Source organism: Schistocerca gregaria, chromosome 7 (genome assembly GCF_023897955.1).
Source record: "Schistocerca gregaria isolate iqSchGreg1 chromosome 7, iqSchGreg1.2, whole genome shotgun sequence".
Lineage (NCBI taxonomy): Eukaryota > Metazoa > Arthropoda > Insecta > Orthoptera > Acrididae > Schistocerca > Schistocerca gregaria.
The window spans coordinates 532,322,656-532,344,782 of record NC_064926.1 but is presented as its reverse complement, the minus strand read 5'-3'; the positions used below and the strand labels follow the sequence as shown (position 1 = coordinate 532,344,782).

General features: G+C 39.7%; 1 protein-coding gene across 2 annotated transcripts in view; it reads right to left on the bottom strand.

Annotated features, from left to right (window-relative positions):
* LOC126281228 (anaphase-promoting complex subunit 4-like) overlaps positions 1-22,127 on the bottom strand; it is a 124,196-nt gene that overhangs the window by 72,988 nt on the left and 29,081 nt on the right. For both annotated transcript variants that reach the window (XM_049979993.1, XM_049979994.1), the window contains exons 5-6: positions 18,187-18,432; positions 1,953-2,188 (exon numbers count right to left, since the gene is read on the bottom strand). In XM_049979993.1, the coding sequence (XP_049835950.1) occupies positions 1,953-2,188; positions 18,187-18,432 (482 nt within the window). The remainder of the gene's footprint in view (positions 1-1,952; positions 2,189-18,186; positions 18,433-22,127) is intronic.

Sequence of the window (22,127 nt, the reverse complement as noted above, 5' to 3'; positions counted from 1 at the left end):
TGCTACAGAAGAATGCTGAAGATTAGATGGTAGATCACGTAACTAATGAGGAGGTCCTGAATAGAATCGGGGAGAAGAGGAATTTGCGGCACAACTTGACTAGAATACGGGACTCGTTGGTAGGGCATGTTCTGAGGCATCAAGGGATCACCAACTTAGTGATGAAGGGAAGTGTGGAGGGTAAAAATCATAGAGAAAGACCAAGAGATGAATACACTAAGCAGATTCAAAAGGATTTAGGCTGCAGTAGTTACTTGGAGATGATGGAGCTTGCACAGGATAGAGTAGCATGGAGAGCTGCATCAAACCAGTCTCGGAGAGCTGCACCAAACCAGTCTCTGGACTGAAGACCACAACAACATACTGAATTTGATCTTTGGAGGCTTAAACTCCTGAAAACCAAATTTTAGTGGTGATGAATACATAAAAAAGAATACTTGACTAAATTTCTGGTCTGATCATGTAAATGACATGTGCAAAAAGCTATCTACTAGCATACATGCTCCTAGAAAACTGACACCTTTTTGTAAACATTACCACCCTGAGGCAAATACATTTTGCACTATTTGAGTCCCATCTCAGCTATGGGATAGAGGTACGAGGGCCAAGCAGTAAAGGTAATATGGAAAGTGTACTTAACCTACAGATAAGATGTGCGAGGGAGTCCTGCAGAAATTTGTTTAAATAATTTAATATACTAACTGTTCATAACCAGTAAGTTGGATCACAATAAATAAATAAACAAACTGGTGAAGTGAGACTTACTGTGGGATTTTAAAAAATATAAGTGAAGTTATACATTTATTTTTAAACTGAGACTGGACTTTTGCATGAGCTACTGATCTGTCTTGCCTTGAGTTACTACATCATCATCTTTTAATCTTCCATTTTTGCCTTCCGATAATGCTATTCCTTCACGATGTATCACGACTAATCTGAACAATGCAAAATGTTGTGATACTGTTTTTACAGTCAGTCTGCATACCACCACTTTTCTGTGATTGGACAGCACATATGGTTCACAATAGACAGGATTTTCCTCCTCTACATCTACATCTACATCCATACTCCGCAAGCCACCCGACGGCGTGTGGCAGAGGGTACCCTGAGTACCTCTATCGGTTCTCCCTTCTATTCCAGTCTCGTATTGTATGTGGAAAGAAGGATTGTCGGTATGCTTCTGTGTGGGCTGTAATCTCTCTGATTTTATCCTCATGGTCTCCTCGCGAGATATACGTAGGAGGGAGCAATATACTGCTTAACTCTTCGGTGAAGGTATGTTCTCGAAACTTTAACAAAAGCCCGTACCGAGCTACTGAGTGTCTCTCCTGCAGTCTTCCACTAGAGTTTATCTATCATCTCCGTAACGCTTTCGCGATTACTAAATGATCCTGTAACGAAGCGCGCTGCTCTCCGTTGGATCTTCTCTATCTCTTCTATCAACCCTATCTGGTGCGGATCCCACACTGCTGAGCAGTATTCAAGCAGTGGGCGAACAAGCGTACTGTAACCTACTTCCTTTGTTGTCGGATTGCATTTCCTTAGGATTCTTCCAATGAATCTCAGTCTGGCATCTGCTTTACCGACGATCAACTTTATATGATCATTCCTCCTGGGGTAATGTGAGGCACCACTTGCCCAATCAAAAGTAAATGTTGGCCAGCTGCTCGTCATCTGGCATCTGCTGACTTACCCCTCATAAATAAAGAAAACCACCATGTAACCAGCTAGCTATTATTCTGCTTGCACATATCATGTTGTTGTTTGACAAAGGTTTCACATTGTTATGTCACAATCCACTTATGCCTGGTATAATTATTTACAGTACCCTTGTGAAGTAATAAAATGTTGAATAATGCTATATCTTTAATAGTCAGCAATAAGTTATTTATTGATTTATGCAGTACTTATTACACAGTAATCATGATCTTGTACATATCAATATTACTCACTTTTCCAATTCAAGTGATGTTGTTCCAAACATCAGGAGATCAAGGAAGTCTGCTGACACAGAACCTTCAGGGACTGTATCAGCATAGGAGGCTAACTTTGAGTCCATTTCAAGCAAAATATTCTCCCAGGCTTCTGCAATAGACTGGACTGTAAGTCCTGTGTATGTCAGAAGACTGTCAATAACAGCATGCTTCAAAGCCACGTCATGGAGCTCAGTTGACCGTTCAGCAAGTACCTACAATGAAATAACGTGTTTTCACATGTGTTTCCATTACTACACATAGTACCAAAAATGTACATTAAACAAACAATTAACCTCTAGCTAGAGTTTTGTGAGAACTTACATATTTCATTGTATCAGTATACAGTATGATGTGCAACCATCACCTTCCAAAGAAATTTTCATTTAAATTCATGAAACATTTAAGCATTTATCAGATTTGTTGGTCATGTTTAAACTTCATTGATACTCTGCTTGAAGAACAAAACATGGGTTACATTTCTGTTTAAAATCAAGATACAAATAAGTTAAAGCAGCCCCCTCGCCACAACTCAATACAGTGGCGGCTAGATAGTTAATATGAGATGGGCTTTCCTTGAAAGTGTTAAAAGTATAAGAAAAAGCCAGCAGTTAACACAACAAGGAAACATAAAAGCTCATGGTGTTCTGTTCACTTACAATAAAAAGATGAGAGTTTCAGCCAAAAACTTTCTCATCATTCCTTCAGCCACAAAATTTACAGGCTAACTTATATAACATGCACATATTTGCATTATTTTCAGTTTTGTTTCGTTTCTACTCACATGAATTGTGGCATTAGCACTGCAGCTCACAAATGTTTTCCATTGGTTTGCTGTTTCGTAATACAATAAATTCTCTGTAAAAGTGATACTCTATGGTCAGTAATTTTTTTAACTCCACCTGCACACTAAAAACATAATAGTGACTCATAAGAGTTGGGCGGAAAGAAGCAATATCTCTGCCAAAGCTTCTCATTTTTATTTGTATAAACAAGTTTGATGACACAGCAACCAAAATTGATTCACTGACCATGTGACGAAGCAAGCTGTGATATTTTTTTACTCCCCCCTCTTGTTTTACCATCTGCCTCCATAAAATTCATTTTTTCATTTCTGACTAATTACCATTAACATATGCGAGTATAATCTACATTTTCATAAAAGAGAAAGGATAGTCTTCAGTTTTAAAGAATATACAACCAGATCTAATTTTGTGCTTAATTTTGTGCGTGCATTAATTTCCTGATTTATTTTGACTATTCCTAGTTAGTATCCTTTGTTATAGTGTGAAATCAGTAATTGTTTCATAACTTAAATTCTATTGTTGACTCATAAACAAATATAAATTCTGTACTAATTATAAACATTTGGAGGAACAACTAATAGTATTCTTAAAGAATGTATTTGGCTCTATTCGAAAACATGTTAGCAAAACCAGCCCTTAATTAATTCCAAACTAATTAATAGTTTTGTCAAAAGTATTGCTTCCATAACGATATCTGTTTAGTTTCATCATTTAAACAAGTAATTCGGCCTAACTCTTGCAGTAGAAGAAACTGTTAAAAAGACGCAATTTTTTGATGTATTCAGTTGATTGAACGAATTATGTTTTAATTGTAATTTCTGTAAATTAAACATCAAACAATGTGTTGTTTCAGCATCTATTATTGTGCTGATATATAAAGGCCCAGTTTTTGGTCATGAGACAGACAGTCCATGACCGAGTTTAAGACAAGAAACCTGTGTTGGTTAAAACAACAACAATGCATCAGCTTGACCATGAAATAAGTGTTACACAACAGGCCATGTATTAAAGCAATGACTGTTTGTTCAATTTATTTGAAAGACTTTGAAATATATATTTAGGTTTTTACTGCTTGTAGACGTTCAGCAGTAAACTATTGTAGCAGTATGTTGATGTTTGCCAGCAAATTATTAATGAGGCTTATCAAAAGCTAAACAGTAGTGCTCTGGCCAATTAACTGTGTATTACTGGGGTTTGTGAACAGTGAAATTAAAGAACTGTGAAATGCAAATGTGCACCTGTTGGCTACATCATTTAAAGCAGTCAGTGTTGAACTTACACCCCCCTTTTCATCCAGTATAGCAACACAGTATGTCGATACTGAGGACAATCGATGATGAAATAAAGCAGGCGAATGTTACAACCATCTTTTGAGACACACAGTTCATTCAGTGCCATTTTGTATCTGGAAATAAAACTGGAATACTTTGCGAGCATCCGTGTATGCTTTTACCCCGCAGTACCAACATTTACGAGTGTTAGGAGTGAGCATATTACGTAACACTTGGGGCTCTGAGCAAACAACAGGACTGGATTGGACAGAGTGCTCTAGATTATGCGGGTGGCTGCACCTATAGTGAGAGCAAACCTCCCAGAGATCCCAGGAAGCTTTGGAGAAAACCAGAAAATTAATATCTGTGCACCCATTGTCATCTATGGGAGCAAAATAAGTGAATTTACAGGAATGAACTGAATACAGAACTAAAGTCCACAGGGGATGTTCCAATGTAACACAGGATTGAATTAATATGGAAAAAGTCACAAGGAAAGCAACGATCAGAGTATATAAGTATTTTCTTGGCATCTCACAAGCACTGATAACATCTCATGGTGACTGTAAGCTATGACACTAAAGCACTGAGATAAAATACTCTGCCAGCAGGACAAACTCAACCATCTACACATCTGAGAATCTGTTTTGCAGGTTACAATATGGGGAAACTACAATGTTAAAGCAAATCTGAACACTTGAATGTTTACACTATTGTTACAATCAACTAAATTCATTTAGTGCCATTACTAAGTTAGATTACTGGAGCAGAGAAAGAGAGAGAGAATTCAAGAACTGTGAAATTCATAATGGGCTTGTTTAGTCAGCACCAGACCTCAATGGTACATAATAAATCAGGCATTTTATGAAATCATCATCCACTTACTAAAATATTTTGAAGAACTGTGTTTCAACATTAACCCACTATTACTTGCACATTTATGTAGGTATGGTACGTCTTGCTCCCATAAATGGACACTTCATCTTTCATCCTGTTCACACAAAGCTCAACAATTCAGTCATGAACAAATGTCAGCAGGATTAAAATGTGTCCACTGTGGACACAAACACAGACATCTTCCTTATGACAACAGTTTCAATTTCTGCATGTGTTCCAAGTCCATTCACTCTCCACTACAATAGGGGCACTACTTTTCAGTGAGGTTTACATCTCTGCCTTGCCCTTGTACTAGTTAGAGTGTCTAAACCAGAAGGGCTAGAAATATGATGTACTACCATTCCAGTCTTAGTCTAGAGAATGTTGGTGATACAGTACAGTACAATACAATAATATTTTTGTGGCACATAGTTCCATTTTTGTTGTTGCTGCAACTCCACAGGTCTTGGCAAACACACCACACATGGATGACCATTGGCCCTTTAAATACCTGCCCTTTAGAGAGTGGACAGGTCGTTCAAATCTCTTACTGAAGCCTCCATATGCTGTTTCTCCACTACACCTGTTACTTTGTGCTCTAGACCTGAACTGGACTTGGAACTCTCTGTGATTGTCTGTTACTTTTAACAAGATTGGGGTTTAGTTAGTTCACTGATACAGATTTCAGTTCACCTTTCTTGCATTCATACTGTCTCGTCACTACTGTATTTTTGAAAATAGTGTCAGGTGAATACAGGGTTTTTGTTGTTGTGGTCTTCAGTCCTGAGACTGGTTTGATGCAGCTCTCCATGCTACTCTATCCTGTGCAAGTTTCTTCGTCTCCCAGTAACTACTGCAACCTACGTCCTTCTGAATCTGCCTAGTGTATTCATCTCTTGGTCTCCCTCTACGATTTTTACCCTCCACACTGCCCTCCAATGCTAAATTGGTGATTCCTTGATGCCTCAGAACATGTCCTATCAACCGATCCCTTCTTCTGGTCAAGTTGTTCCACAAACGTCTCTTCTCCCCAATCCTATTCAATACTTCCTCATTAGTTATGTGATCTACCCATCTAATCTTCAGCATTCTTCTGTAACACCACATTTCAAAAGCTTCTATTCTCTTCTTGTCCAAACTATTTATCATCCATGTTTCACTTCCATACATGGCTACACTCCATACAAATACTTTCAGAAAAGATTTCCTGACACTTAAATCTATACTCGATGTTAACAAATTTCTCTTCTTCAGAAACGCTTTCCTTGCCATTGCCAGTCTACATTTTATATCCTCTCTACTTCGACCATCATCAGTTATTTTGCTCCCCAAATAGCTAAACTCCTTTACTACTTTAAGTGTCTCATTTCCTAATCTAATTCCCTCAGCATCACCCAACCTAATTCAACTACATTCCATTATCCTCGTTTTGCTTTTGTTGATGTTAATCTTATATTCTCCTTTCAAGACACTGTCGATTCCATTCAACTGCTCTTCCAAGTCCTTTGCTGTCTCTGACAGAATTACAATGTCATCGGCGAACCTCAAAGTTTTTATATCTTCTCCATGGATTTTAATACCTACTCCGAATTTTTGTTTTGTTTCCTTTACTGCTTGCTCAATACACAGATTGAATAACATCGGGGAGAGGCTACAACCCTGCCTCACTCCCTTCCCAACCACTGCTTCCCTTTCATGTCCCTCGACTCTTATAACTGCCATCTGGTTTCTGTACAAATTGTAAATAGCCTTTCGCTCTCTGTATTTTACCCCTGCCACCTTTAGAATTTGAAAGAGAGTATTCCAGTCAACATTGTCAAAAGCTTTCTCTAAGTCTACAAATGCTAGAAAGGTAAGTTAGCCTTTCCTTAAACTAGAGAAGCCAACCTCGGGGAAGATCAGTTTGGATTCCGTAGAAATATCGGAACACGTGAGGCAATACTGACCCTACGACTTACTAGCATTTGTAGACTTAGAGAAAGCTTTTGACAATGTTGACTGGAATACTCTCTTTCAAATTCTGAAGGCGGCTGGGGTCAAATCCAGGGAGTGACAATTTACAATTTGTACAGAATCCAGATGGCAGTTATAAGAGTCGAGGGGCACGAAAGGGAAGCAGTGGTTGGGAAGGGAGTGAGACAGGGTTGTAGCCTCTCCCGAATGTTATTCAATCTGTATATTGAGCAAGCAGTAAAGTAAACAAAAGAAAAATTCGGAGTAGGTATTAAAATCCATGGAGAAGAAATAAAAACTTTGAGGTTCGCCGATGACATTGTAATTCTTTCAGAGACAGCAAAGGACTTGGAAGAGCAGTTGAATGGAATCGACAGTGTCTTGAAAGGAGAATATAAGATTAACATCAACAAAAGCAAAACAAGGATAATGGAATGTAGTCGAATTAAGTTGGGTGATGCTGAGGGAATTAGATTAGGAAATGAGACACTTAAAGTAGTAAAGGAGTTTTGCTATTTGGGGAGCAAAATAACTGATGATGGTCGAAGTAGAGAGGATATAAAATGTAGACTGCCAATGGCACGGAAAGCATTTCTGAAGAAGAGAAATTTGTTAACATAGAGTATAGATGTAAGTGTCAGGAAATCGTTTCTGAAAGTATTTGTATGGAGTGTAGCCATGTATGGAAGTGAAACATGGACAATAAATAGTTTGGACAAGAAGAGAATAGAAGCTTTTGAAATGTGGTGCTAGAGAAGAATGTTGAAGATTAGGTGGGTAGATCACATAACTAATGAGGAGGTACTGAATATGATTGGGGAGAAGAGGAGTTAGTTTCACAACTTGACTAGAAGAAGGGATCGGTTGGTAGAACTTATTTTGAGGCATCAAGGGATCACCAATTTAGTATTGGAGGGCAACATGGAGGATAAACATCGTAGAGATGAATACACTAAGCAGATTCAGAAGGATGTAAGTTGCAGTAGCTACTAGGAGATGAAGAAGCTTGCACAGGATAGAGTAGCATGGAGAGTTGCATCAGTCTCAGGACTGAAGACCACAACAACAACAATCCTCATTAATACCTTGTGGGCAAAAATTCAGCATACTGCTATAACAGTTTGCTGCTGAACATCTATGAACTAGTTGTGTTTCACAGGAACAATGTTTTCTAAACCCATGTTGACTGTGTGTCAATAGACAGTTTTCTTCGAGGCAATTCATAATGTTATAACACAATATATGTTCTAAAATCATGCTACATATCGACGTTAACAATATGGGCCTGTAACTTAGTGGATTACTCATACTACCTTTCTTGAATATTGGTGTGACCTGTGCAACTTTCCAGTCTTTGGGTACGGATCTTTCGTCGAGCGAACGGTTGTATATGATTGTTAAGTATGGAGCTACTGCATCAGCATACTCCGAAACGAACCTAATTGGTATACAGTCTGGACCAAAAGACTTGCTTTTATTAAGCGATTTAAGTTGCTTCACTACTCCGAGGATATTTACTTCTACGTTACTCATGTTGGCAGCTGTTCTCGATTCTAATTCTGGAATATTCACTTCGTCTTCTTATCTGAAGGCTGTGTTTAGTAACTCTGATTAGGCAGCACTGTCTTCGATAGTATCTCCATTGCTATCGCGCACAGAAGGCATTTATTGTTTCTTGTCGCTAACATACTTCACATACGACCAGAATCTCTTTGAATTTTCTGACGATTTGAGACAACATTTTGCTGTGGAAACCGTTATAGGCGTCTCGCACTGAAGTCCACGGTAAATTTCGAGCTTCTGTAAAAGATTGCCAATCTTGGGGATTATGAATCTGTTTAAATTTGGCATGTTTGTTCCATTGTTTCTGCAACAGTGTTCTAACACGTTTTATGTACCTCCGTCGTTTGTTACTTTATTTGGTATAAATCTCTCTATTGCTCCCGATACTATTTCTTTTCATTTAAGACACATCTGGTCTACACTTATATTATTAATTTGGAATGAATGTAGATTGTCTCTGAGGAAGGCGTCAAGTGAATTTTTATCTGCTTTTTTGAATAGGTATATTTTTCGCTTATTTTTCGGGGATTTGGGGATTACAATATTCATTCTCGCTACAACAACACTGTGTTCACTAATCCCTGACTCAGTTTTGTTGCTCGTTATTAACTCAAGATTATTTGTTGCTAAGAGGTCAAGTGTGTTTTCACAACCGTTTACTATTCGCGTGGGCTCATGAACTAACTGCTCAAAATAATTTTCAGAGAATGCGTTTAGCCTAATTTTGGATGATATTTTAAGCATACCTCTGGAATTAAACATGTATTTCTGCCAACATATCAATGGTAAATTAAAGTCACCACCAACTATTATTGTATGAGTCGGGTACGCGTTTGAAATCAAACTCAAGTTTTCTACAAACCTTTAAGCAACTGTATCATCTGAATTGGGAGGTCGGTAAAAGGATCAAATTATTATATTATTCCGCTTGCCAACAATGACCTCTGCCCATACTAACTCACAGGAAGTATCTACTTCAATTTCGCGACAAGTTAAACTCCTTCTGACAGCAACAAAAACTCCCCCGCCAACCGTGTTTAGCCTATCCTTTCGAAACACTGTTAAGTTCTTCGCAAAAATTTCAGCTCAGCTTATATCTGGCTTTAGCCAGCTTTCAGTGCGTATAACGATTTGAGCATCAGTGCTTTCGATTAGCACTTGGAGCTCTGGTACTTTCCCAACACGGCTACAACAATTTACAACTGTTATACCAAAGGTTTTTGTCTCTACGTTCTTCCTGTGTTCAGCCTGCTCCCTTTGTGACTGAAGCCCTTCTTGTGTTTTCCCTGAGACCCTCTAACTTAAAAGACCGCCCAGTCGACACCACATAGCCCCTGCTACCTGTATAGCCGCCTTCTGCATATAGTGGACACTGACCTATTTAGCAGAACCCGAAACCCAACCACCCTCTGGCGCAAGTCGAGGAATCTGCAGCCTACATGATCGCAGAACCATCTGAGCCTCTGATTCAGACCCCCTATTGGCTCTGTACCAGAGGTCCGCAATCGGTCCTGTCGACTATGCTGTAAATGGTCAGCTATGTTTCCATCTTGCAAGCAAGACTGACAGCCTTTACCACTTCTGTTAGGCACTCGAAACCAGAGAGAATCTCTTCAGATCCAAAGTGACACACACCATTGGTACTGATGTCAGCAACCACATGCAGTTGGTTGCACCCTGTGCTCTTCATGGCATCCGGGAGGGCTCTTTCCACATCTGGAATGTTTCCACTCGGTACGCACACAGATTGCACATCAGTTTTCTTACACTTCTTCTCAGCCAAGTCCCTAAGGGACCCCATAACGTGCCTAACGTTGGAGCTCCCAACTACCAATAATCCCACCATCTGCGATTGCCCGGATTTTGCAAGCTGAGTGGTTTCCTCTGAAACAGGACAGGCGACGACATCTGGCTCAGTGACAGTATCAGCAACAGACAGAACCTGGAACCTGTTTGTCAGTCAAATCGGGGAGGCCTTACGTGCAGCAGCCTGCGAAGTCTTTCGCAGCCTGCTTTGCCCCGGGGTGACCTCCCACTTGCCTGCAGGTCAGTGTGAGCAGTAGCTGGGTTGGCCACCGGTGAGGACCGATCGGAGGACTCTGAAGCGCTGGATGTCTGTTGGGCCCCCACGGCCGGCCAAAAACAGTGATGTCCATCCACTGCAGCCTCAAGCTGTGTAACCGAAGCCATCACAGCCTGAAGCTGAGAGCGAAGTGTCACCAACTTGGCTCGCATGGGCACACTACAATCGCAGTCCCTGTCCATACTAAAGACCATGGAAAACTAAACTATGCAGATAAACGGACTATCGGCATGTGCTGCGCAACTCTATTGTAGACACTGACGAAAACACACGAACTGTGTCTAGTAAAACGCAGATATTAAAATACCTAACTACTGAAGCACTCAGGTGAAACTAAATAATTTGCCCCTGATAAGGAACTTGTAATATGTCACAAAATCGGTTTACTTTCTGACGCAAATGAAAACGCGAGAACTGTGGCTATTAGATTTTAAATCCACACGCAGAAACTCAAGAAACTAAACAATTAAAGCACACAGATGATACAATAAAATTCGCTCCTGGTTAGGAACTCGTAAATGTCACAAAAGCGGTTTACTTATCTGTTGCTGCATCTCAGTCGGCTACTGCTACCTTTTTTTCAAAGCCAAAAAACATGTCAGGCTTGTCGAGTTTCCCGGAATGAGGCACTGTGGTAACGCAACGGCGGAAGATGAAAATTTGTGCTGGACCAGGACTCGAACCTAGATTTACCACTTCTAATGAGCAACTGCCTTAACTGCTTCAGCCAGCTGGACAAGATCCCCGACTGATTCAAATTTCCAACTTACTGCAAGCTGCAATGCACAGTCCCTTGCCTGTTAAACACTATACTTGCACATCTTGGTTCCCGTGGTAGTCTGGACAATATTTGTGCATTGGCACTGGAACAAACATTGAGGAGCTGTTAACCTCTTTTTCATAAGTGTATATATCTGATTAGTGTCTGTTCTGTCAGATAGTTCAGATGGCTCCTTGATGTTTGTTTTAGTGTGACTGCACAAATATTGTCTAAACTCTTATGGGAATTAGAATTTGCAAGCAGAGAGTTTAATGGATGAGCGATGCTGCACTGCACTGTGTGATAAGTTGTAAATTTGAGTCAGTCACTGACTGTGTCCGGATGACCCAAGCAGTTAAGGTGACTGCTCATTAGAAGTGGTAAATCAGGGTTTGAGTCCCAGTCCAGCACAAATTCTCAACTTCTGCCACTGCATTATCACAACACCATGTGCAGCTATCTGTCACGATTTCTCACCCATTCTTCCCCCTTCCTACATTTCACATCTAATAATATTCCCTGCAGTGAAGTGTCGTGTTTCCAACATCAAGCCAATAGGAAAAGCCCATGAAGGCAATTAGAGGCCTACTTACATAATTTGACAATTTTAGAGCATCAATTAGCACTCAATCTAAGGCAGATGTTTATTCAGTCCTGTGTACAGCAGAGAAGTTGGCTAGGTCATCAGGAGGGCAGTTCTGTTTTAAGAAATATTTAGCTGTCACATACTTGCAACTACCTTACGCAGAATGAAAGTGCTCTGTGGTAATCAATGCGTCCTTTGCTTTATATCTATATAATAAGCTACCTTTAGGTGTTACGAGCAATCATGCAGTAATTCAAGAACCCTTACAGCAACAGGGTACCACAAGCTGTGAACTATTTAGATGACAATATAGTCACTGGGTCTACCCGGGAGCAGCACATCAAGAATTCTATCTACATCTACATCTACATGGATAATCTCCAAATCACATTTAAGTGCCTGGCAGAGGGTTCATTGAACCACCTTCACAATTCTATATTATTCCAATCTCGTATAGCATGCAGAAAGAATGAACACCTGTATCTTTCTGTACGAGCTCGGATTTCCCTTATTTTATCATGGTGATCCTTCCACGCTATGTAGGTATCAACAAAATATTTTCACATTCGGAGGAGAATATTGGTTATTGGAATTTCGTGAAAAGATTCCGTCTCAATGAAAAATGCCTTTCTTTTAATGATTTCCAGCCCAAATCCTGTATCATTTCTGTGACAGTCGCTCTCATATTTCGCAATAATACAAAACATGCTGCCTTTCTTTGAACTTTTTCAATGTACTCTGTCAGTCATATCTGGTAAAGATCCCACACTGCGCAATATAGAGGACAGACAAGTGAAGTGTAGGCAGTCTCCTTAGTCGGTCTGTTACATTTTCTAAGTGTCTTGCCAATAAAACACAGTCTTTGGTTAGTCTTCTCCGCAACATTTTCTATGTGTTCCTTCCAATTTAAGTTGTTCGTAATTGTAATACCTAGGTATTTAGTTGAATTTATGGCTTTTAGATTAGACTCACTTATCCTGTAACCGAAGTTTAACGAGTTCCTTTTAGCATTCATGTGGATGACCTCAAACTTTTCATTATTTAGGGTCAACTGCCACTTTTTGCACCAATCAGATATCTTTCCTAAATCATTTTGCAGCTTGACTTTATTAGTCGATAAATGACAGCATCATCTGCAAACAACCAAAGACAGCTTCTCAGATTGTCTTCCAAATTGTGTAGTTATAGATAAGGAACAGCAAAAGCTACCTTGGGGAATGTCAGAAATCACTTCGGTTTTACTTGATGACTTTCCATCAACAGCTGCGAACTGTGACCTCTCTGACAGGGAATCACAAATCCAGTCACATAACTGAGACGATATTCCATAAGCACGCAATTTCACTACAAGCTGCTTGTGTGGTACCGAGTCAAAAGCCTTCCGGAAATCCAGAAATACAGAATTGATCTGAAATCGCTTGTCAATAGCACTCAACACTTTATGTCAACAAAGAGCAAGTTGAGTGTCACAGGAACGATGTTTTCTAAACCCATGTTGACTGTGTGTCAATAGACCATTTTCTTCGAGGTAATTCACAATGTTTGAACACAATATATGTTCTAACATCCTGCTGCATATCAACATTAACTATATGGGCCTGTAATTTAATGGATTATTCCTATTGCCTTTCTTGACCTCTGCAACCTTCCAGTCTTTGGGTACGGATCTTTCGTCGAGCGAATGGTTGTATATGATTGTTAAGTATGGAGCTATTGCATCAGCATACTCCGAAAGGAACCTAATTCTTGGGGATTATGCATCTGATTAAATTTGGCATGTTTGTTTCATTGTTTCTGCAACAGTGTTCTAACCCGTTTTGTGTACCAAGGAGGATCAGCTCTGTCGTTTGTTAATTTATTTTGTATAAATCTCTCAATTGCTGCTGACACTATTTCTTTGAATTTAAGCCACATCTGGTCACCACTGCTAAGAGGTCAAGCGTGTTTTCACAACCATTTACTATTCGTGTGGGCTCATGAACTAATTGTTCGAAATAATTTTCACAATTCGGTTTATATTTTGTGTACCTCCGGAATTGAACATGTATTTTTGCCAACATATTGAGGGTAAATTAAAGTCACCACCAACTATTATCATATGCGTTGGGTACACGTTTGAAATCAAACTCAAGTTTTCTACAAACCTTTCAGCAACTGTTTCATCTGAATTGGGAGGTCGTGGTTTTATCATGTAATTAACCTGACAGCATGGAACAACTGATTGCACCTGTGGCACAGGTAATTATAGGCACTGACTACCATTTATAATATCAATTACTCCATATTTTCTTATATGGAACAAAATTCTACCAGGCCATGGACAAATTGCTAATTTCATTTTTTGGCTTTCAAGCAAACTTATATCACAACGCGTCAGAACAATTACAGCACTGAGAGCTATTTTTGTGCGTTATCATTATGAGATCCGCTATTGATTCACTCATCAAGACACCATCTCCATATTATGTCTACTGATGGGTCCTGATCACTAGTTCAACAAGCAAGATTATTTTGTTTCCTGCTAGCTGAAGACATTATTTCTCTGTGATGGCTTGGGAAGTGAGTAGACTAGCAAATCATGAACCCACACTCCGCAATGTAGTACAATCAGTGCAGTTTGTTTGGGTGGAGTATTTGCTACAATCCATAGAACTGAAGCTAGACCTCTTTTTTTATGCACGAGTGATTGTTTAATCTGGGGGTACTTCTACTGGCCACAGAACAGTCTTGAGTACCGGGTTTTGATCCTGGCTGCACTCTGGCCTCACATCAGTGAGTTACATGAAGCAGACTGAGGGAAGTCGCAGATGAAGGCACTGACAAGGCTTCATATATAAGTGACTGGATATTAATGTTGACAATAAGCAGACAGTCCATACTTACCAAACACGCATGTGAAATTAACGTGATGTGGCACACTATTTCTCTTCATGGCCTATTTCAGATCAGACAAGGGACAGCTTGTGAATTGACTTTGCACCTCTATTTAAGGGTCTTAAGTCTTTCATTCTTGTGGATGTTATCATCATCTTTGCATACATGTTCATGGGCACTATGTTATGGCTTGTTGAGAACATTCTCTCTAACTTCCCATGTGTTGCCTGAAAGTCATGAGTAGGTGCCTCAAAAATTCGTATTTTGAAATAAATTTGAATACAGATGTGAATTCATCTTAAAATGTGAAAAAAAGCAGAATTTTCTAATAGACACTATTTCATAGTGAACTGCATCCAGATTAATTATTTTATCAGAGATAAACTGAAATAACTTTATTTACTGCACATGAAAATCGAAAATGCAATAAATTTTCACTTACTGTACTGCACAGCATCATCTTGTGAAGCCCAATTTGGAAAGCTAATGAGCATAAGAATATGTCTGCAAAATAAAAAGTACAAGAACGCAACGCAAACAATGCTGTGGTGCCATATTAGTTGTGGGCTGTTGAATGGTGTGTATAAAATATATACCACGCAATGCAATGTAGTACTCAACTGTGGGACCTAGCATCTTTGAACAAAGAAACATATACATTTGTCTGCTAGCTTAAGTTCAAAAATTGGTATCATGCATACATATATAATGGTCAAAGTTTTAGGGAGCTCTTGTTTTGAACTGTGGTTCCATCAAACGGTGGTACAGGTTGGGTCTGAACCACCAAGTTTATGACACTACCAACCTAAGCAAGTAATTGCTTGATAGCCGTTACTGACTGTATTGTGTTTTGTGTAATGTTCGTTGTTTTGTTTTCTTTTCTTATTTTCCAATGAGAGAACAGACTAATGCTCGTCCATCATAGAATTCAATTATGACCTTCACTTTAAGTTCCCAGCTCACTAGACGTCCCTGTTCTCCTCAATTACATTCTAAAGCATAATGCTTTAAAACTTAAGTGAGGAGAACAGGAACATCTGGTGAATAATCCCCTTTCAATGACATAACACGTCACCAAAACAGCAGGGTATAAACAACATAACCATTGAAAATTAAATCCTGTTAGGGTATAAAGAGCACTGGGGGAAAAAATTCTAGTGCTGGTTTAAGAAACCCTTAGATTGTGAGGGGATACACAAACACAGGGCAAAGCGAGGTGACAAGTATACTCAAGATACATCCTCAAGTCTGTCCTGGGTTCAAATACCAGCTTCACAATGGTGCTTCCTGTTTTTCCGAACTTGTTTCGCATTCACTGACCCTAGGCATTGTGTTACACAGGCAGCTGATATGAGTCTATGTATCACTAATTGATCATAGCACTTCACTTACTGAGAATTATGAAAAATATGAATGTCAGCTGTTTTCCTGAATGATGTGACTGCCTGGGAGTGCTTAGCTCCTTCCACTTGGCTGATGAGGGCCATCTTCCTCATGTTGCTGAGAGTGAAAGACAGGCTGCATCGTGTATATAATGCAAGGAACTCTGACGTCTTGTGGGCCCTGATGTCCACAAATCTTCGGTCATTCAGCCTTTCAGTACTGAATTTTGCTTTGACTGGTTTCACCATGCTCTACAACCTGAACGCTGCAAGAGCTGCCACAGAAAGGACTGAAATTGTTTGCTGACAACAGTCCTGCAGTAATCAAATGCTGGTGCACCTTCGGAGGCGAGTTGAAACATGAGCAACTGGACAAATACCAATAGCTTCGAAGGGGAACTACTACTTATGAAAGCTAGGATAGTTTCACAAATTTTAAATGCGACTTTTGGTAGTACTGATTTTTCACCTATTAATGATAATAAGGGTTAGCAATTGTCTTTCATAATTCGGAATAGAAAAATTGGCGTTCTGCAATAAATGCAAATACGGATGCGAACTCTGCTTCAAAATGCAAAACTGTCTATTTCCAACTGTTTCATAGTGATTTGTATATCGATGAACTTTTTTGTCAGTAACAGTTAGAAACTGTTTTATTTTCTGCATAATATCGAAAACAGAACCAGTTTTTGGTTACTGACACTACACGTCACTTGATGAAGCCCATTATGAAAAGGTAATGAGCATAAGAACATGCTTTAAAAAATGTGCATGAATGCAATAATGTATCTATATGCTCAAAGCTCAGGTGTCATGCCAACTGTGGGCCACTGAATGATCAGAGATTTTGATTATAGCCCCCACAACATCAGAAGGTATCAGTGAATCCTGTGGTAAAGTGTCATTTCTGCTTTTGAGAACACAGATGTAGGCTGCTGCCATGCAAGAGGGAGATGGGATAGTTTCCTCGCACTGCTCCTCTTCCTTCTGGTAATCAAGTTCTAATTTATCAACACCTGAGGCTGTCTGCCAGTATACAGTGTCTGAACATGCATTATAGCAACTGAAATATAAAACTTGTCACTCTATTTCGACCTCAACGGAATTCTTCCCCTAACGTGTGAATTCAGTTATTTCCAGCTCGACTCCTACACTAAGTGCCTTGTCGGTTCTATTGATAGCACTGATATATGAATATAATAGAGGGAAACATTCCACGTGGGAAAAATATATCTAAAAACAAAGATGATGCAACTTACCAAACGAAAGCATTGGTATGTTGATAGACACACAAACAAACATAAACACACAAACAAAATTCCAGCTTTCGCAACCCATGGTTGATTCACCAGGAAAGAGGGAAGGAGAGGTACAGACGCAAGGATGTGGGGTCTAAGGGAGAGGGTAAGGAGTCATTCCAAACATACCCACGCTTTCGTTTGGTAAAACAGATGCTACATTTTATGGTCCCTACTTATAACTTTATAGTTTTGATGAGTGAATTTTCCTTTAGGTGGATATGAACAGAAAATGATTAACTGGAAAAAATGTTTTGGTTACATGTCTCTGTAGGCAGAAAATAATCAAAAATGGCTATGAGCACTATGAGACTTAACATCTGAGGTCATCGGTCCCCTAGAACTTAGAACTACTTAAACTAACCTAAGGACATCACACACATCCATGCCTGAAGCAGGAGTCAAACCTGCGACGGTAGCACTCACGTGGTTCCAGACTGAAGTGCGTAGAACCACTTAGCCACACCGGCCGGCAGAAAATAATTAAATTTCATCAAAACGAGATGATGGTTGGGAAAATGCCTAGTTTTTGGATGAACTGATATGGAATGAGTCTCAGGGGTTAGAATTGACTAAACAAAAGTCATCACCATGACTGTTACATGATATGGCTTTTCCAAAATGTGATATGACCAAAATTATGAACAAACATAATTATCAGTAGCTAGTGGTACACAGTGGCACAATTGGCATTTCATACATAATGAAATTTGAAATGTGTGAAAAAATGAAGTAAATTATTAAGTACATAATTTACTCACAGAAATGTCAAAGACTGCAACACTAATTTCAGTAAATCCTAAATCATTCACAGGTCCACCAAGCACTACAAACAACAGGCGAAGGTCATCAGAAACATCCGCTGACAGAACTGTGCATGGTTTTCCTCCGGTTACACTCTCCTGCATGTCCAGATGACCACAGGGAAACAGCCCAAAGACACTCATGTGCAACTGCCCTCCTTCCAGACCCACCAACAGGAGGTTAATGTGCTCCTGATCAAGTACCTACAGCAAGATACACTATTAATGACACAAGAAACCGCAAACAGGTAACAAAAAAACATCATCAATTTTATAAAACAAAACTTGCATTGAAAACAGAACATTTTAACATTCACACAAGTCACAAGATTGCAAACTGAAAGAAAGCTGCCATCTTCTGGCTATTATTAAAGCATTTATAATGTTAATTTTTGAGAACATGAACAGGGATATTGAGACTGTGAGAATAAATTACATAGTGTATCAAAAACCAAAGACAAAATATTCTTTGCTTAAGCTGTTCTTGTAACTCTAATCACAAAGTAATAGCAATTTGTCTTTTCCTGTAGCTGTATTAATAAGACTGTACTGTGTTACATCATTTCAAAATAGTTTTTATGCAACACTAAAATTTATATAAATCATGTGCTCCTAATGACATCAAACACACAAATCACACAAAAAGTTTGAAATGAGCCCCTATTCCATAGGAAAATTTTTATTTAGAAACCAGTAAGTTCTGTGGTGGAAAATAACAACCACCTTCCTGTGGTGCAAAATAATAGCAACCTTATTAACTCAATATTTTATTTATTTACAACAATATTACGAAAAGATGGATTGCTACTTACAATAAAGATGACATGTTGAGTTGCAGACAGGTATGATGAAAATACTTTTTATCAATGTTATATGGATGTTGTTTGAGGTCTGCAACTGTATTATAAGATTATGTGGAATAATTTTATACTGCTGCAGTCATTTTTTAACTAATATTTTACTAGCACAATGCATTTCAGCAGCATGCTGCCATCATCAAGCGCATTATACAGTTACTTATACATCAGCTGATAGGTTATGTACATTAGCTGTGTGTGCCAGTGGGGTTAAGAATCGAAAAATAAACCTGCGTGGAAGGATAAATCTGTTACAGTGTGTACATTATGTGAATAGCATGATTAGGTAATATATATTAATATGTTTACTTACATTTTTGTTGGCGATTTCATTTTCTGGCACACGGAGCACAGTAACAGTAAATCACAACTTAGCATTTTCACAAATGTCTGTTTACAACTTTCCCAGACCACACGACATTACAACACACAACAAACTGCAACACACACTGAGACACAATATACACATGCAGACTGATAAACACTCACAATCAGGCATTAATAAAAAGTACGTAATACCTGCAGATCTCTTTATATAGGCCAAACTGGGAGAGACTTCCAAACAAGATATAATGAACACGCAAATGCTTACGACACTAACAGTTACAACAGATTAGCAACAGTCACTCACATAAAAGACACAGGCCACCCATTCAATGATATTGCACAAAGGATAAGGGACACCAAATGAACTTATATGAAGAACTGAAAATCTTCATTCTTGACACAGTACATGGAGATGTATTATTAAATGATAAGTTTGAAAGTAATAATGTTAACTTCTTCAAAACCTTCTCCAACATTAAATGTTTATTTCATTGACAGAATAGTTTTCATTATGTACCCCTGTAACATTCTCCATATTGCCAATACATCTAAATAAAAGTTTTCATCTTCACTACAGGTATATATTACTGTCTTTGAAATTGTAAGTAAACTAGCTTAAATTTTATAGCTCTCTTGAAAGTCGTAAACAGTCTTTGAAATTGTAAGTAGTTTATCTTAGATTTTAAAACTCTTTGGAAAGAAGTAAACAGACATTTGTGAAAATGCTAAGTTGTGATTTACCTGTTACTGTGCTCTGTGTGCCAGAAAATGAAATCGCCAACAGAAATGTAAGTAAATGTATCAATATATATTACCTAATCATGCCACTCACATAATGTACACACTGTAACAGATTTATCCTTTCACGCAGGTTTATTTTTCAATTCTTAACCCCACTGGCACACACAGCTAATGTACATAACCTATCAGGTGATGTATAAGTAACTGTATAATGCACCTGATAATCGCAACATGCTGCTGAAATGCATTGTGCTAAATTTCTACAGAAAATAGAAACACACACACACACACACACACACACACACACACACACACACACACACACACACACACTCTGCATCTCAAATGATAGCAACAATCTGGAGTGGGGTGGGCAAGGAGGAGGGATAACAAAACAGTATGGATGAGGGAAGAGGGTTCAACACTGCCTGGCAGAGCATGCAGGGATTACAGGTGGCGGGACAGGATTGACAGGTGCTGTGTTAAGAGGCGGTGAAGGACGGAGATGAGGGGAAGGGGGGGGGGGATATTGGGAGTGGAAATGAGAGGAGAGGAGAGGAGCAGAGAAGGGGAAAAAGACAGGTGCATGCACCAGCAGAGAGCACAGTGATGTTGATGAGCGGCGAATTCTTAGGAAGTGGCAGGACAGAGGGGGCAGAAACAATTGGTTGGACAGTGGGGGGACTGGGGGGGGGGGGGGGAGACTGTAGGTTACATGACTCAGTTTGTGAAGCAGACACTGAAATAAAGTATGTTATGTACAGCTGCATGTTGTGCCACCGGGTGCTCCACTTTGCTCTTGGTCACAGTTTGGCGGAGGCCACTCATCATCGTGGACAGCTGTTTGGTAGACATACTGGTATAAAAAGCTGAACAATGACTGCAGCAGAGATGTTATATAACATGGCTGTTTTCACAGGTGACCTGGCCTCTGATAGCGTATGAGAAGCCTGAAAAAGGACTGGAACAGGAAGTGCTGGGTGGGTGGAGTGGGCAGGTCTTGCTCCTGATCCCTGTGGCAAGGGATTTGGGTTGGGCATGGCAAAGGGATGGACTAGGATGTTGTGGAGGTAGGGTGGACAATGGAACACCACCGGAAGAGGTATGGGAAGGATCTTGGGTCGGCTGTCCCTAATTTCAGGGCATGATGATAGGTAACCAAAATCATGGAAAAGAATGTGGTTCAGCTTTCCAGTCTGGAGTAGTATTCAGTGACAAAAGGGGCACTTTGTTGTAACTGGTTCTTAGAAGTGATGGGAGGCTTGGGGAGTGTTGGGATATGGCACAAGATATCTGCCTGCAGACTAGGTCTGGGAGATAGTGTCTGTCAGTGAAGGCCTTTGTGAGACCTCCAGCGTACTTAGCAAAGGCCCTTCAATCACTGCAGATAAGCCATCCCCAAATTGCCAGGGTGTACGGGAGGGATTTTTGTGTGTGGAAGGGACGGCATCTGTTGAAATGCAGTACTGTTGGTGGTTGGTAGGCTTAATGGAGACAGAAGTGTGAATGGAGCCTCAGAGAGGTGGCACACAGGGTTGAGGAGGACCACGTGAAGTGGATGGGTCAGAAGGCATTGAGGTTGTGAAGTAATGGGGGTAGGGTGTCCTGGCCCTGGATCCAGATCATGAAGATATAATCAATGAACCTGAACCAGACCAGGAGTTTGGGGTTTTGAGTGGCTAGGAAGGTTTGCTCTAGACAGCTGATAAATAGTATGGCATAAGAGAATGCCATGAGGGTGCACATGGCTGCACCATGAATTTGTTTGTGAACTTTCTCTTCTTGTAAGGACATAGTTAGTTCAGTGTATGAGGAATGAGGCTGTGGTTTTGGAGCCTGAAGGACATTGGGAGAGGCAGTGTTCAATAGTGACAAGACCTTGGACAAGAGGAATGTTGGTGTATACAAAAATGGCATCAACAGTGATGAGTAGGGATCCAGGAGGTGCAGGGGTGGGGGGATGGAGGAGAGTCG